This window comes from Macaca nemestrina, chromosome 1, assembly GCF_043159975.1.
Source record: "Macaca nemestrina isolate mMacNem1 chromosome 1, mMacNem.hap1, whole genome shotgun sequence".
NCBI classification, from domain to species: Eukaryota; Metazoa; Chordata; class Mammalia; order Primates; family Cercopithecidae; genus Macaca; species Macaca nemestrina.
Window position 1 is genome coordinate 99,080,732 of NC_092125.1, and position 16,170 is coordinate 99,096,901.

The window sequence follows — 16,170 nt, forward strand, 5'->3', positions numbered from 1 at the left end:
ATCCTGGCTTTTTGAGTTTTCAGCATTTTTGCATTAATTCTTTATTTTCTTTGTGGGCTTATCTACCTTTGATCTTTGAGGTCACTGACCTTCGAATGGGGTTTTGCTGAGGTCTTTTTTGTTGATGCTGTTGTTTTCTGTTTGTTGATTTTTCTTTCAACAGTCAGGTCACTCTTCTGTGGGGCTGTTGCAGTTTGCTGAGGGTCCACTCCAGACCCTAATCGCCTCAGTTTTTCCTGTACCTGGAGGTATCACCAGTGAAGTCTGCAAAATAGCAAAGATGGCAGCCTGCTCTTTTTTCTGGAAGCTCCATCCCAGGGGTGTACTGACCTATTGCCAGCCTGAATACATCTGTAGGAGGCGGCTAGGGATCCCTGTTGGGAGGTCTCAACCAGTCAGGAGGAACAGGATCAGGGAGCCACATAAATAATCAGTCTGGCTGCTTTTTGGTAGAGCAGGTGTGCTCCATTGGAGGGTCCCTTCCTTGTCCAGACTGTATGAACTCTCCAAAGCCAGCAGGCTGGAACAGCTGAGTTGACTGAATGGCAGAGATGGTGGCTGCCCCTCCCCACAGGAGCTCTGTCCCAGGGAGAATTCAAAGCTCCATCTGTATAACCCTGGCTAGAGTAGCTGAAGCCCCTGCAGGGAGGTCCCACCCAGTGAGAGTAAAGGAGCAGTCTGATCTGGCAAAGCAACTGTGCTCCGTTGTAGGGGACCCTACCTCCTCCGGATCATTTGAACTCTCCAAAGCTGGTAGGCTGTAATGGCTGAAGCTACTGAACCGCAGAGGTGGCAGACGCACCCTCCCCAATAATTTTCATATTAGGGAAATGAAATTTTTGTTATATTGGGTTAAATATAATGCATAATTTAAATTAATATTACATGCTTATTTTCACTTTTGAAATGTGATTATTAGAAAATGTAAAATTACATAAGTGACCCACATTACATTTCTTTTGGGCAATACTAGTTTCTAGCATAGAGAACACCTTGGCCATTTCTCAAAGATTTCTCTGTTCATCTGCCTCATTGCAGAAAAACACAGAAATGTGGCTAATCCATGTTGTGACAGATGCAATTCAGGTATATAGGTCACCCACCAAAATGCAAGTTCCATAAAGGCAGGGACTTTGTATATTGTTTATCACTGTATTCCCAGCACCTACATCATCAGGTACATAGTGGCTGCTCCAGAAGTATTTGTTGAAAAAGAATGAATGAATAGTAATTTTCCTAGGTTTCACAGTGCTTAGCAATTGTGAATGTTCGATTAATGTAAGATGATTGAATCAGATTCTATCTAGATGGACAGCATAGTGGAAAGAACATTAATGTTGGGATTAGGCATACTTTGTCAGTTGTATGATCTTGGGCAAGTTGTTTAACCTCTCTGGCCCAAAGTTTCCTCACTTATAGAATGTAGATTGTAATTGATGGTATTAAATGAGATAACGGTAGTTGAGCTCCTAGTGTAGTGCATGCCTTAAAGTAAATGCTCAATAACTAGTAATCATTAATTTTTTAATCCTTATCCCTTTAAAAAAAATCTCATTATGAAGGACTTCCTAGACGAAGAAGGCTCTGCATTAAGCTTGAATAATGTAGTCAAAGAGCCATACCCAAATGTCAACCCTTTAGAAAATATTTAACTCATTCAAGAATTTTGGCTGAGAAAATAAAGATGGCATTCAATTTTAAGATATTTATTTTTAATCCCTTTATATGTTTAATTTTGCCTACCCAATCTTCAGAAAGTCTTCTACCACCTACAATTAGGACAGAGTGCAGTAATATTTTAAAGAAAGACGTACTGTATGTACAATAAAATCTGTACCTTACGGGTAGTTAGTTGGGAAAATAAAGAGAAGAAAACTAACATTTATTGAACACCGTATATGTGTTTGGCATTCTACTATCTATTTTTAAAATATATACATTATACATATTCAAGCACTGTAACATGCACAAAAAGAGCAAAAGATAATACAATGAGATATAACTCTCTCTTCTCAGAGGCAGCGGCTGTAGCCAGCTTATTCTGTGTCTTCCATAGATAATTAATGTGCATACCAGCATAGACAGACAGATAGATGATAGATAAGTAAATAGGTAATTAGAATAATCTTTATCTTCAAAAGCTCATTTAATCCCCACAACAATCCTATTTAGGGAAAAAAAATTTGTTCTCATGTTATAAATAAGGGAGCTGAAGCTCCATGAAGCTGTATACATTCTCCATTATCCATAGCTAGAGAGCAGTGGAGCCTGGATTCAGAACCAGGTCTCCAGTGGCTTCCACACTCTTGGCTTGGGAGGATGAAGATCTGTCAGCCATGACTCTGACTTTCTCTTCCCAGCATCTTTGTGTAGGTAACACCACTGTTCCTGCTGAGAAAAGTGAGATGGGATCCTCTTCTTCACCACTATCCCCTATCTCAACACCAACCCCCAAAAATCTTTCTAAAAATTGGTAAATATCAAGCACTGCCTAGGCATTTTTGTAAATCAAATTTCTAAAGAAACACACATGCACACACACAAAATTTGATTCACTTTCCACTAATTGATATCATATCAATCACTATTATATTTAATCCAGGTCTTTTCCCCAAACTTGTTTTGGGTTTGCTCCAAGTCATCACTAATTCTAATATGGAATAGATCCCTCTAAAAGATTGTTAGGACCAGAATGTCTGGCTAGCTTGGAATCAAACATTTTTACAGCTTCTTACTGCTCATGTTGTGCTCCTTCACAAACACAAGATAATGGTTCTTATATCTTGTGTCTACACTTCTGAATTTATTGCCTTTCTAGACCCACCCTAATTAGAAAGTTTTGCACCAGTTCTTTCTGACTCCTCTATTCCCTTCCTCACATAGCTACAGTGGAAGAAACAAACCTCACCACAGCAACTTTGCTGAGAGGGCGCTGAACTTATTAACTGCAAATGTCGTCATTTTCTTATTCCTGGTAAAAGAAAAAACCTTACCCTTCTCCATGCCAGCTCCATTCCTAGCTACCACTTAAACTGAAATATTATTGTTCCTTAGTAACCCTTTACTACCCTTCAACTTTTATAGTTTACTTTTTGATTGCTTAAGTAAAAACATTTTTAATGAACTTTTAAAGAAATTATAGCTTTCCATCACAGATAGTTAAAAAAAAAGAAAAAGAAAATATACATACATCAGAAAACAGAACCAAAAAAAAAAGTAAAGATTATTTCGGCCAGGTGCAGTGGCTCATGCCTGTCGTCCCAGTACTTTGGGGGGCCAAGGAGGGTGGATCACGAGATCAGGAGATCGAGACCATCCTGGCTAACACGGTGAAACCCCGTCTCTACTAAAAATACAAAAACATAATTAGCCGGGTGTGGTGGCAGACGCCTGAAGTCCCAGTTACTCAGGATGCTGAGGCAAGAGAATGGCATGAACCCAGGAGGCGGAGACTGCAGTGAACCGAGATCATGCCACTGCACTCCAGCCTGGGTGACAGAGCGAGACTCTGTCTCAAAAAATAAAAAAATTAAAAAATAGAAAAATTATTTCATGCAGTGGTGTGCTGAGAAATGTTCAATTAGCTTTTAATTGGGTGTGTATATTCATATATATAATTTATGTTTAGTACAAATTTTATTGACTTGAAGGATGTATAGACACAGATTCATTAATGATAATAAAATATACAATAGTCTTTATTGTAAATTCCATATAGAATTTATTTTGCTGAGAGGGCACTACAGGATAAATTCCAATTATTCTCACAGATTGCTTTCATTGATTTTTGCTAAGCATTTATATCCCTAACCAGCCTATAGTTGTAATTGATGTGTGAGTATAGTTCCAACATGAACATTGGTTGATACTTTCATTTCAGTTAAATAATAAGAAAAAAAGTGATTCAACAAAGACATACATATTGGAGCTTCATTTGTTTATCAATGACATGAGTGACTTCTTTGCTGAGTTGCATAATGGTTTCCAAACACCAGAATACTTCCTATTTTTTGTGCTACTCACAGTGTAATGGCTACAGATATTATACACTTTTAAGTTTAATCTTCATTCTTCCATTGCTATCTTAAGTCTAGAGCAACAATCATCAAAACAGTAAATCAAGCCCTAGCTTATAGCAATTGCAAATTTCTGTGGGGCAAATACTCCTACCACAGCTGATTTTAAGACATGCAGAGTTGGAAAGACAGATACTCCGTTAACAAAGGACAGATACAATAGATGTAGATAACCTCAAGAGCATAGACAGTAGGAAAATGTCAAAAAAAGATTAGAAAGTGATGAGTTTTGAGTATTTATTACCTTTATTTTTAACATAATTTATTTAATTATAAGTTTTTATAATTTAATTTTTAATGATGGCTTGCAAATTTCTGAGAATTTAACAATTGGCTCCCACAAACTAGTACAAGCCAGCTCCAGCTCACCATTGGCTCATATGTTTGCCCCTCATAGGTCGACTTGGGAAACCAAAAATTACACAGAGTTTAATGGCATCTGTGAACAGCACCTGTAATGTCACACTGACATGCTCTGTAGAGAAAGAAGAAAAGAATGTGACGTACAATTGGAGTCCCCTGGGAGAAGAGGGTAATGTCCTTCAAATCTTCCAGACTCCTGAGGAGCAAGAGCTGACTTACACGTGTACAGCCCAGAACCCTGTCAGCAACAATTCTGACTCTATCTCTGCCCGGCAGCTCTGTGCAGGTAACCAGCTCTGCCCATCTCTCCTGGTGAGTCTCGGAGATCACTCTGAGGAGCTGCAAGGTCTGAATGTGGGCCACATTCTCTAGGGAAATGTGCTTCCTTTAAATTTGGCCTGGTCACTGAGGGCATCACCTCCCAAGAAGCCCACTGGGAAAGAGGCCAAAGCCTTCTGAGAGATGCTAGACATTTCTGGGTGTTCTGTGGCAGCCCCTGATCAACTCTGATTCAATTTCTCATCCTGGCTTTTCATAGCGAAAGTTTAGTTTCCCTAGGAGCTTTGGCACTCCTTTGGAGGGCACCCAATTTTCATAATGCCCCTGACTGTGGACAAACCTGCCCAGCCTCTTGGGCCTATTTCCTGAGAATCAAGACTCACTGCATCTTCTATTTTCAGACATCGCAATGGGCTTCCGTATTCGCCACACCGGATTGCTGAGTGTGCTGGCTATGTTCTTTCTGCTTGTTGTCATTCTGTCTTCAGTGTTTTTGTTCCGTTTGTTCAAGAGAAGACAAGGTAGGATTTTCCCAGAAAGTAAAATGTTGAAACTCACCTTCTCTCCTCTTGGGACTGAAGCCATTTATCCAAGGTTTGGCCGAAAGATCCATTGTTCCAGGGAATCTGCCTTCTTCCAATCCCTACCCCACCACCTCCCAGAATGATGGCTCTGAGGATGGTATGGCATTACCCTGAGTGGTCTTCAGAATCCATTCCTGAGATCACCAGTATCTGGTGGGCCCAGAACATGGGTTCAAGCTTAGTACCTACATGAACAAGCTGTGCTTCACTGTACAAGTGTGTTCACCTCTCCAACTCAGTGCCCTCACGTGTGAAATGTTTAGACTAGAGGATCTCCAGGGTCACTTCCAATTTCATTGTATTTTGATAATGACTATTGGAGAGTCATTGAGAAACATGTACTAATCCTGTACTCCATGGTTGTCACTAGATCCCTCTGAATCGCTCTGGATCATTCTGTAGTTGTGCCATTCTCAATTCAGAAAACCTGATCTTAGACCCTCAATGAATCATTATACCCTCCTATTCACCCATGTCTGCCCAAGAACTTCCTTTTCCCACCAATCACAATAAAAAACATGGAACTTCTGCTTCCATGTTCCTGAGTCTCCTTTGGGTCTGACTCCTCAGGTTCCTGCTTGAACACCTTCACTAAGAACCCTTGTAAGTTCTCAGCCACAAAGTTCCTTGAATAATAATTGGAAGGGATGGGGAGTTCACAACAGTGTGGTTAAGACTAAGCATGTGCTTTGCAGTCAGTCTGGGGGTGAAAGTCCCAGCTTGACCATTTATCAGCTACCAGTTATTTTATCATTATAAGCTTCTATTTCCTCAGTTGTAGAATATTCATAGTAATAAGGTGTGCTGCATATACTTGTGGAATTAGATAAATGGAATTAGAAATACAAAATACTTGACCCAATTCCCAATACATAGTAAGTACTTGATAAATGTTAACTAGTATACTGATAACTGATGGGCCTGGGGCATGGTACAGAGGAGGCATTCTAGAGGGAAGGGGATTTATGACATGTGCCATATTCAAATGGCCTCACAATGGGGAGATGGGACAGCCTGCTTGAGCCACGGGTGATCTGCAAGGTCCCTCAAAGAGATAACGTCTTCAATTCCTCACTGCCTCTTGGAAAGAGAAAAGGGATATTCTTTGCATCTATAAATGAGACAAGAGAGAGCACTCCATTTGTCTCATACTCACCAAATATGGGATGGAACTAAACTCTGAATGTTGGAGCCCTGTAATACTGCTCAGCTCAGATCTGTTATTTGTTGGTGTATTGGTGCCCTGGATTATGAAGGCCCAAAATTCTGGCCATTTTTTTTTTCACCTTGACCCTAAAATGTTCTGTGTTAGTACCAAAGCAAAGGAGTACACTGACGTGAATGTCTCTTCTAGCTTATACATTCTTAAAAGGAAAGACTTATCTGCTGTCTTTTCTTCTCTGGGTCCTCACACAGAGCCTGGCACATAGAAGGAGCTTAATAAATGCTTATTAACTGTGTGAATTGGCAGGGTGTTGTGGCTCATGCCTGCAATCCCAGCACTTTGGGAGATCAAGGCATGTGGATCGTCTGAGCTCAGGAGTTCAAGACCAGCCTGGGCAACATAGTGAAACCCTGTCTCTACCAAAAATACAAAAAAATTGCACGGTGTGGTGGCACATACTTGTGGTCCCAGCTACTCAGGAGGTTGAGGTGGGAGGATCACTTGAGTCCGGAAGATGGAGGTTGCAGTGAGCTGTGAGGTGCACCACTGCACTCCAACATGGGTGTCAGAGTGAAACCCCGTCTCAAAAACAAACAAAAAGACTGTGAATCAATCAAACAAGCAATAAATGTTCATGGAACATCTACTATGTGCTTAACATTGAGATGGTTACAGCAAGGTCTGCGCCAAAGGTAAAACAGTGTATAACTACAGAGAATCAATCAAGTTAAAAAACTAAGACCATGACATGCAAAGTCAACTAGCCATGCAAGACAGTCAGTGGTAAGTGTCAGAGACACAAAGGAAGATCCTGGGTGGAAGAGCTACATTTGACTGCCCACACAGGGAGGGGTTGGGGAAATTGTCTTTGGCCTAATCCGGACTCTAGAGTAGAAGAGAATTCCCACTGATCTGTGGGTGAGGCCTCAGCCAAGTGACTCCTGAGACATTCTGAGGATCCAAGCATCCATTTCAAAGGATGGGAGCCATTTAACCCCTGGTGGCTTCCTTTCTTCATCTTAAAAAGAGAACATTGGAATAGATCATCTCTAAAAAAAAACCACCTTTCACAGACTGTGGGTCTATATTTATTTGTGAGACAGATGCTGCCTCAAAGAAAACCATATACACATATGTCATGGCTTCAAGGAACACCCAGCCAGCAGAGTCCAGAATCTATGATGAAATCCTGCAGTCCAAGGTGAGCTGATGCAATTCATGGACACCCCTGTGCCACCATCTCCATGACAGGGAGTCATGGGCGCCATTGCCCTCTGCCTGTTTTTGTCTAGAAAGCAGTCACAGCCAAGAGTTCAGAGGTTCCAATCAGGAAATACCATGTCAGGGAAATGATGCCACGGATCTTTCTATGAGGACAGGAACGTGACCCATTGTCACCCCGTGGCAGCCTCCATGGGCTGAGGCCCTGAGTGTCCCACAGTGGGCCTGGCTCCAGGTTAGTTGAACCATGACTAGGAGCAAGACGCCCCCTAGAGGGGCCACACAACAGAGGAGCTCCTGGTATGAGGTGAGGGCTGCTATGTGACTACCAAGGTGGTGAACAGGTTGCTAAGGGGGCTCCGAGGCAACAGAACTGACAGACAAGTTCCCTTGAATGCCCCTCCTGGTCTAGCAGTAGCGGCTTGCTTTCCTCAGACTCAGAGTCACTGTTCCACACCCCTCCTCCCACCCCCGCTTTACCTGCCTGCCCCTCCCTCCCCTCCACCCTGGATCACCTTCTCCTGTGTCCCTACCAGCCTGCCTCCTTGAAGTCTGCATGGAATCGAGGGGGAGACTGAGGTCTGCCTGGTCAGTCTAGCGCCGTGCTTGGACTGGTAGGGCAGTTGGATCCATAGAGGCCATGGAAAGCTAAAATCTTGACTGAGCAGGACTCAGCCTGAACCATAGTATCCCTCCTCTTGGCCTCTGAGGTTTTTCACCCCCAAGACCCTGTCCAACTGCTACCCATTCACCCCCACCTTATCCCTTCCCGATCCTAAGCCTCTCCAGAGTTGGACGGAGCCAAAACTGAGGCCAAGGGGGAGGTCACCTAGTAAATGTGGGACCAGAGAAGGATGGTGGGTAGAATTAGGAAAGGGGACTTGTAAGATTGGGCCTGGGCTCCCTCACTGAGGGGAAGATGTGTGTTTTACAGGTGCTTCCCTCCAAGGAAGAGCCAGTGAATTCAGTTTATTCCGAAGTGCAGTTTGCTGATAAGGTAACCCCTTTCTGGCTTTTTATCCTTGTTTTCCTATCTTTTCCAGCCATTCTGGTGTACCCAGTCCATCCAATCAGGGACTAGCTGGTTCCCCTGGTACTCCTTGTAGTTCTCAGGACCCACTGCCTAGGGTTTTGGTCTATACATACTTCCACCCATGTACAGAGCCCCACTCCCCAGGTCAATGACCACCCACAAGTTGTCCTACTTGGGATGCTGATCCCACCCTTCAAATGCAGAAGTCCCTATGCCTCTGGACTATGGTATAGGAACTCCATCCTGTATAACACTTGGGGTCACTGCTAGCTCACGGTGTGAAAATGAGAAAACAGGTGCTTCCCTCTGAGGAGACACAGGCCCATGCCAGATGCCCAGATGGGTGAAATGGAGCAGAAGCTGACTTTCAGTTCATTTGCTCCCTCAGCTGCTCTTTTACCACACGCAGCCTGCACAACCATTTGTAGTGCCAAGTGCCTTGTGCCTTATGCCTGTGCCTTATGTCCTTCTCCACCATATGCAAAGCCCTCTGACAGGACTGTAACTTTTGGTGATCTAAGGAGGGATTGTCACTATCTGAAGGTCCTCACTGCGGCTACAGTCAGGACAGCTTTAGAGTTGCTTAAAGAATCATATTTTCTAAGTATTCCTGTTTAATAGCCGAGCTATCAAGCAGGAAGCTAAACTGAGTAAGAATTAAGAGTGATCCTATAAGGCAATAGGGAGGACATCTATGAGCTCAACGAGCAGGGTGGTGCTATTTCCTTTTAAAGAGGACTTGGAGCACAGGGCAGTTTGCTTGAAAAGATAAGCCAAATGGACTGGACAACCAGATAGAGGGACCTTTATTTTCTCAGTGATCAGGAGAGGGAAGGAGGGAAAGAAAAAGAAGGGGAGGAGTGAGGAAAGAAGAGGAGAAGAAAAGGAGAAGGACAGACAAGAAGTGAGGGTCAGGGTGTCCAGCATATTTGTGCCGGGATCTCAAGGAGAGTTGGAGGAAGAAGAGTAACCTAACTTAGAAGGAGATAAAATTTGAGGGATTAATCATGGAGTCCTGGATTGTGACATCTCAAGATAAATCCTTATAGACAAGTTAGATGATAATTATTGGGTCAGTATTTAATTTAAAACCTAAGACTCCTCAAGGCAGTGGGAAGATTGTTTGCAGCCTTCTAAATGCCTAGAGCACAGGAGATGCTAGCAGTGAGTCTATGTGAAAGTGGAGTTATTGGGATACAAAAAAACTAGGGCTCAACTAGGAACAAGGTATGCAGGTAGCTTGAACCTGAATGTTGCCTCAAGCCTATAATCAAAATCTATTCCAAATATGGCCCTGCCCCCATTCCCTCTCATTGCTCTTTTCTGGGCTAAGAAGTTAATTGCTCAGGGCCTCCCAAATCGGGGGTGGCTGGAGCAGACACAAGGGACTCAGCAAAGAACAAGGCCCTGCTACCCCAGATTTTCCCAGCACGAGGCAAATCTAAGGCATCCCCCTGTGCCATTTGCTTAACTCCCCTGGGAACTTGCAGGACTGGAGTTCCCCAGCAGCCCCTCTCAGTTAACATTTTCTCACATGTTCCTCTCCTGCACAGATGGGGAAAGCCAGCACACGGGACAGTAAACCTCCTGGGACTTCAAGCTATGAAATTGTGATCTAGGCTGCCGGGCTGAACTCTCCCTCTGGAAACTGAGTTACAACCACCAATACTAGCAGGTTCCCTGGATCCAGATCTTCTCTGCCTAGCTCTTACTGGGAGATTGCAAACTGCTACATCTCAACTTGTAAGCAAAGCAGGAAACCTTCTGCTGGGCATAGCTTGTGCCTAAATGGAAAATGGACGCACACCCTTCCTGAAATGGCTCCCTTCTGAATGAATGATAAAGCATGTTACCTAGTATAGTTTTCCCAAACTTCCTCCCATCATAGCACATGTAGAAAATCATATTTTTATGGCACACTGGGATAAGCAATCAAGATTGCTCACTTCCAGAAGCTGCATATGACTAGAGGCCTCTTGTGAATGGAGGTAACAACCCTGCCCAGTGACTGTGGGAGAAGGGGATCAATATTTTGTACACCTGTAATAGGCCATGGCACACCAGCCAAGATGCTCTGCTCATAGTCAGTATGTGTGAAGATCCCCGGTGCGTGTCCTCCCCCATGCATCTTGAGCAAATTAGGAAAAGGTACCCTTCGCTTGAGGCAGATGCAGCCCTTCCCCCGAGTGCATGGCTTGGGGAGCAGAATGTGGGCTGCATATAAGCACAGTCATCCCTTTGTCTGGGAATCTTTGTGCAGGGCACGACAGGCTTAATAAGTCCAAACACAGATGACAGTGCTGTGTGGGTCTCTGTCAGAGTTGTGGCTCTCAGCCATGTAGACACACTCTCCAAATGGAGTGTTGGAAAATGTTCTTTCTGTACAGTCTAGAGACTGCTGGGACACTTTCCTTGGACTGCTACTTCAGAAACCTCATAGGATTTTCTTTCTGGCCAAGATTTCCTTCTGTATCACTCCAAGCAGCCTCAGCAGAAGCAGCAGCCATGCCCAGTATTCCCGCTCTCCAAAAGGAGTTGACCAGCTTATATTTCTCATACTTCTGGGGAACTGGGTGTAATCCAACCATCAAAATAGACCTTGCAAGAAACAGAGTCATTCTCCAGAAGGAACTGGGGAGATGATGGTGCAGATGATGAAACTGGGTTCATCCCAGCTCCAAAGGCTCAGAGAACTACGGGGTTTAAGCTGAGACAGAATGCCCCCATCCCGGCATCCCCCACAAACAGACCACCAGCCAGCTTACACAGGCATTAACTCTCCACAATGAGGAGGAATCATTCACAGCTGAGCAGGACATTTATATGATCATTTGAGGAAGTGTTTCCCTTATGTGTTAGTAAATATAATCAGCTAACTCGTAAGTCCCCATGAACAGTCCTAGTCTGGACAGCAGAAACGGGCTGCATTTAAGCAGATAAAGACATCAGTCCCAGTAAATGAATCCATAGACTCATCTAGCACCAACTACCATTAGCACTATGTTAGGAGCTGCAAGGCCCCAAAATAGAAGATGTGCATCATGTCTGTCCTTGTGTAGCTCAGGAGACAATTCCAGCACAGACACTACAGTTAACGCTGAACTGAAGCTGCAAGTAATGGCATGAACAGTCAAAAAAGACTTTATGAGGGGGCAGGGCTGAAGCTGGGCCTTGAAGGATGGATGAAATTTGGATAGAGAATGAGGAAGACAGAGGGCCTCCAAGTGAGAGAAGCATGAAAAATGAGCAGGGGCCTGGATCAGTGGGATGTATTCAGAGCACCTCTCCAGATGCATGCTCACAGTCCCTTGCCTATGTGTGGCAGAGTGCCCCAGCCAAATGTGTGCCCTCACCCCATGTCCATTTCCATGTCCTTCAACACCCACCTCAAATGGTACCTCTTCTGTAAAGCTTTCCCTGGTATCAGGAGTCAAAATTAATCAAGGATCTTTTCACACTGCTGTTTCTTCCCCTTTGGTCCTTCTATCACTAAAACTCATCTCATTCTGCCTTACTGCATAACTAATTATTTGTTTTCCTCACTACATTGTACATGTGGGAAGTACAGATAGACAGAAGCCAGCTGGGGGTGGTGGCTCACGCCTGTAATCCTAACACTTTGGGAGGCCAAGGCAGGCTGATTACCTGAGGTCAGAAGTTCAAGATTAGTCTGGCCAACATGGTGAAACTCCATCTCTACTAAAAAATACAAAATTAGCCAGGTATGGTGGCACACATCTGTAGTCCCAGCTACTCTGGAGGCTGAGGCAGGAGAATCGCTTGAACCCAGGAAGTGGAGGTTGCAGTGAGCTGAGATCACAGCACCGCACTCCAGCCTGGGAGAGACACAGTGAAGTTCCATCTCGGAAAAAAAAAAAAAAAAAAAAAAAGATAGAAGCCAATAAGCATGATGCAATCAAATTCTGGCAAGCATTAAATATCAGGATGCAGCTGGGCACGGTGGCTCACGCCTGTAATCCCAGCTCTTTGGGAGACCAAGGCGGGTGGATCACTTGAAGTCAGGAATATGAGAGGAGCCTGGCCAACATGGTGAAACCCCTTTTGTACTTAAAATACAAAAAATTAGCTGGATGTGGTGGTGCACACCTGTAATTCCAGCTACTTGGGAGGCTGAGGTGGGAGAATCGCTTGAACCTGGGAGATGGAGGCTGCAGTGAGCTGAGATCCTGCTACTGCACTCCAGCCTGGGCAACAGAGTGAGACTCTGTCTCAAAAAAAATAAAAAAAAATAAAATAAATATCAGGATGCATACATCAGAGGCTGTTCTGAGTGTAAAGGCATTTTGGAGGGAGAAGACTTTCAGAGTTAGGCAGACCAACTAAGAGGTCAGCTGAAGCACCAAACCAGTTGTCAGGAGGTGAAACGCAGCACCCCAAGAAAAGACGTACAGGAAGGAATAAAGAGGCTTGGTCGTAAAAGATGGAAGAGCTCCAAAGTGACACTGAACAGGCTGCGTTTCTCCTAAAATAAAACCACTCCTCACTCTGTGGATGCATTGAAGACTCATTCCTGAACATCTTTATTCTCTAACTTACCCTCTTCCTCCTCCTAATTACTCACTCAAGGAAAATTCCTGGTGTCCTAATGCCCTTGTGTGTATTGTCAAAAATAAAAATCGGAAGCAGGTTAGATCTGTTAGGTCTTCCAGAAGAGCAAACCTGGAATGAAGCCAGAGCCCAGGAATTCTGAAGGTGGCCTTTGGGCTTAGAATACCCTGCTCTTGTCTCTCCTCTCACTGTTTCTCTCCCGTGAATCTCCTGATTCATGAACATATTATCTGTTCACCCTTCTCTCTAGGGCTCAGTTCTTAGATTTTCCTTCTGTAAAATACATGTGATCTTATTTTTCCCTCCACAACTTTCCAGATGAACTAGACTGTGACCAAGAGGTCTATAAAACCAAAGCATCATGGAACAGGATCTTGTATCAGACCAAAGTGTGCCGGTTTTTTAAAATGTGCATCAAAATGGAAATCTCAGAGACAGAGCCCTCTGGTGGAAAGTTCTAGTAGGTCAGGACAGTCCCTCTGCCCGCAGACACCTTGGGCTTTACTGAGGGACTCAACTGAGAAAATGAGGAATGTTGCAGCTCATGATTCTTAGAAGCAGAAAGTGAAGCTCATTTAAAATATGATTTTAAAAAATCTATAGAACACTCTAAACTACACAGGCTATGAGGGAATAGCCTAGTTGGGCCAGCTTGGAAACTGGGCACAGGCAGGAAGGAGCCTGTCAGGTTTGGACTGTGTCCACAGAGAGCATTTCTTAGGTCTTGCCTGGAGAGAAGGAATGGCTGGGCAATATTTTCTTCCAGACTCATTATTTTTCTTCTGTTTAACTTTTCTCTGAATTTCCGTTGATTTGTATAAATTTTCTCAAGAATAATTAGTGACAGTCTCTACTAGTTGTAAAATGAAGCTTGAAGGCCAAGCACAGTGGCTCATGCCTGTAATCCTAGAATTTTTGGAGGCCAAGGTGGGCGGATCACAAGGAGTTCGAGACCAGCCTGGCCAACATTGTGAAACCGTGTCTCTACTAAAAATACAAAAAAAAAAAAAAAAAATTAGCCAGGCATGGTGGCGCGTGTCTGTAGTCCCAGCCACACAGGAAGCTGAGGCAAGAGAATCACTTGAACCCGGGAGGTAGAGTTTGCAGTGAGCTGAGATCACACCACTGCACTCCAGCCTGGGTGAGAGAGTGAGACTCCATCTCAAAAGAAAAAAAAAAAATGAAGTTTGAATAACAAAGACAATAAGAGGAAGTATAATGAGTGGTCATAAATGTGGGCTCTGACAGTAGAGTGCCTGGTTCTGAATCTTGGTTTCTTAGTCATGTGACCTTAGGCAAGTCACTTTAACCTCTCTGTACCTCAGGTTGTCCATCTTTAAAATGGGGATAATAATAGTGCCTACCTTGTAGAGTTGATGTGGGGATTAAATGAGATGTTATTCATACAGGAATGTGCCTGTGCATGACAAAGTTCTGGAATTTTTTTATAAGCTGTTCTTCTAGGCCTGAAATCATCAGAAGATGCTAATCCAAATACATGAAATAAGCTTCTTACAACAGAAATGCAGCTAGTATTATGCAAAATTAATGTTGTATATCAAACTTTTAACTCTCATCCCTCCTTATTCAGATATATTTTGTTATATGCAATGTTTTTCCCCCTGTTATTATACAACAGTATATTTACCTGATGCTATATCTGCCTCCCCAGTTAGACTGAGAGAACAGGGGATATACTTAAATAATAATAATAATAAATAATAATAATAGAGAGCTCCTTGAAGGTAGGGAGCCTGTAAGAATCATTGAGGGCTTATTTTGTATACCAACTACTAAACTAGATGCTTCATACATTGTTGTCAATACTCATGACAGCCCTGTAAAGTAGAAATTAATTCTTCCAGTTAACTCTAAGGGTGACATAATGAATATCTTGGCAAAGTTGGAAAGCAGGGAAGACAGGATTTGAACTCAAGACTTCTTGCCACCAAGGGCCACGTACTTGTACTCTGCCATGTGGCCCCTTTTTACCTCCTGTGGATTCCGCATACCTGGCACTTGGCCTTAGGTATACATACACCTGGCACTTTGCCTGACACATAATAGGTGGACCACAAATATCTATTGAATTAATACTTGCATATGCTAATATTTTAAGGTACTAAAAGCAGCTCAAAGTAAATATATTAATATATTAATTCCATTGTTATCTAGATAACCACTCAACTTTTCTGTTGAAAATGCCCATTTAATTAAAGAAGGTTGGATAGAGCTCTTCATATGCATTTTGGACAGACAGGGGTTTCAGGTCATAAACACTCTGATGAGTTAATATAAAATGAGAGAAACCGTAAATTTCCACCACTAAAAATCACAAAAATAACAGAAACAAAAGAAGAGATAAGAATTTGGAGAATTATGCTGAACAATTTTGTGGTTAAAAAAAACAGCTGTGCATGTTTAGACTTAAATAAGCCCCCATCCAAGTGTGAGGAGCTCTGTAATTTTTCAAAACATATGAAAGTGTTCATGCATTTTGACAAAGGACCATTTAAAAAGTCTTGAATTCTGACTTGAGGAAGCAAAGTCATGACTAATACATTCTCTAGAGACTTGCAGACTTTGGGAATTCACAAAAGAATAGATGATAATTATTAACTGTTACTGGATGATTGCCCAGACAGTTCTCAACAGCCCTGTACGAGTCTCTGGGTTTGGGATGGATCAATTCTGTGACCGGAAAATGGCCAAATCTTTGCAAAAGAGAAATATTTTTCTTATAAGATCTTGTTGTAGGCAAATAATTCATAAATTATTTGTCAGAGAATCTTTAAATGCTCATAATCTCAACTCTTTCATTTACAACTTGTATTTCCAATAGTTTATGGATCATCTCTACATAGATGTCAAAAGTCACCT

At 42.9% G+C, this 16,170-nt stretch overlaps 1 protein-coding gene and 1 long non-coding RNA gene across 6 annotated transcripts in view; one reads left to right on the plus strand and one right to left on the minus strand.

Annotated features, from left to right (window-relative positions):
* Positions 1-12,618, plus strand: part of LOC105498182 (CD84 molecule) — a 33,157-nt gene extending 20,539 nt beyond the window's left edge. The window contains exons 3-7 of one of the 3 annotated variants that reach the window (XM_011770088.2): positions 4,474-4,725; positions 5,120-5,239; positions 7,571-7,668; positions 8,623-8,685; positions 10,275-12,618. In XM_011770088.2, coding sequence (XP_011768390.1) covers positions 4,474-4,725; positions 5,120-5,239; positions 7,571-7,668; positions 8,623-8,685; positions 10,275-10,340 — 599 coding nt within the window. In that variant the 3' untranslated portion in view covers positions 10,341-12,618. Of the gene's footprint in view, positions 1-4,473; positions 4,726-5,119; positions 5,240-7,570; positions 7,924-8,622; positions 8,686-10,274 lie in introns of those variants that run through there. The other 2 variants (XR_011615538.1, XM_011770089.2) reach the window with 2 other exon arrangements.
* Positions 1-16,170, minus strand: part of LOC105498181 (uncharacterized) — a 145,297-nt gene that overhangs the window by 13,265 nt on the left and 115,862 nt on the right. The gene's annotated exons all lie outside the window — the stretch shown is intronic.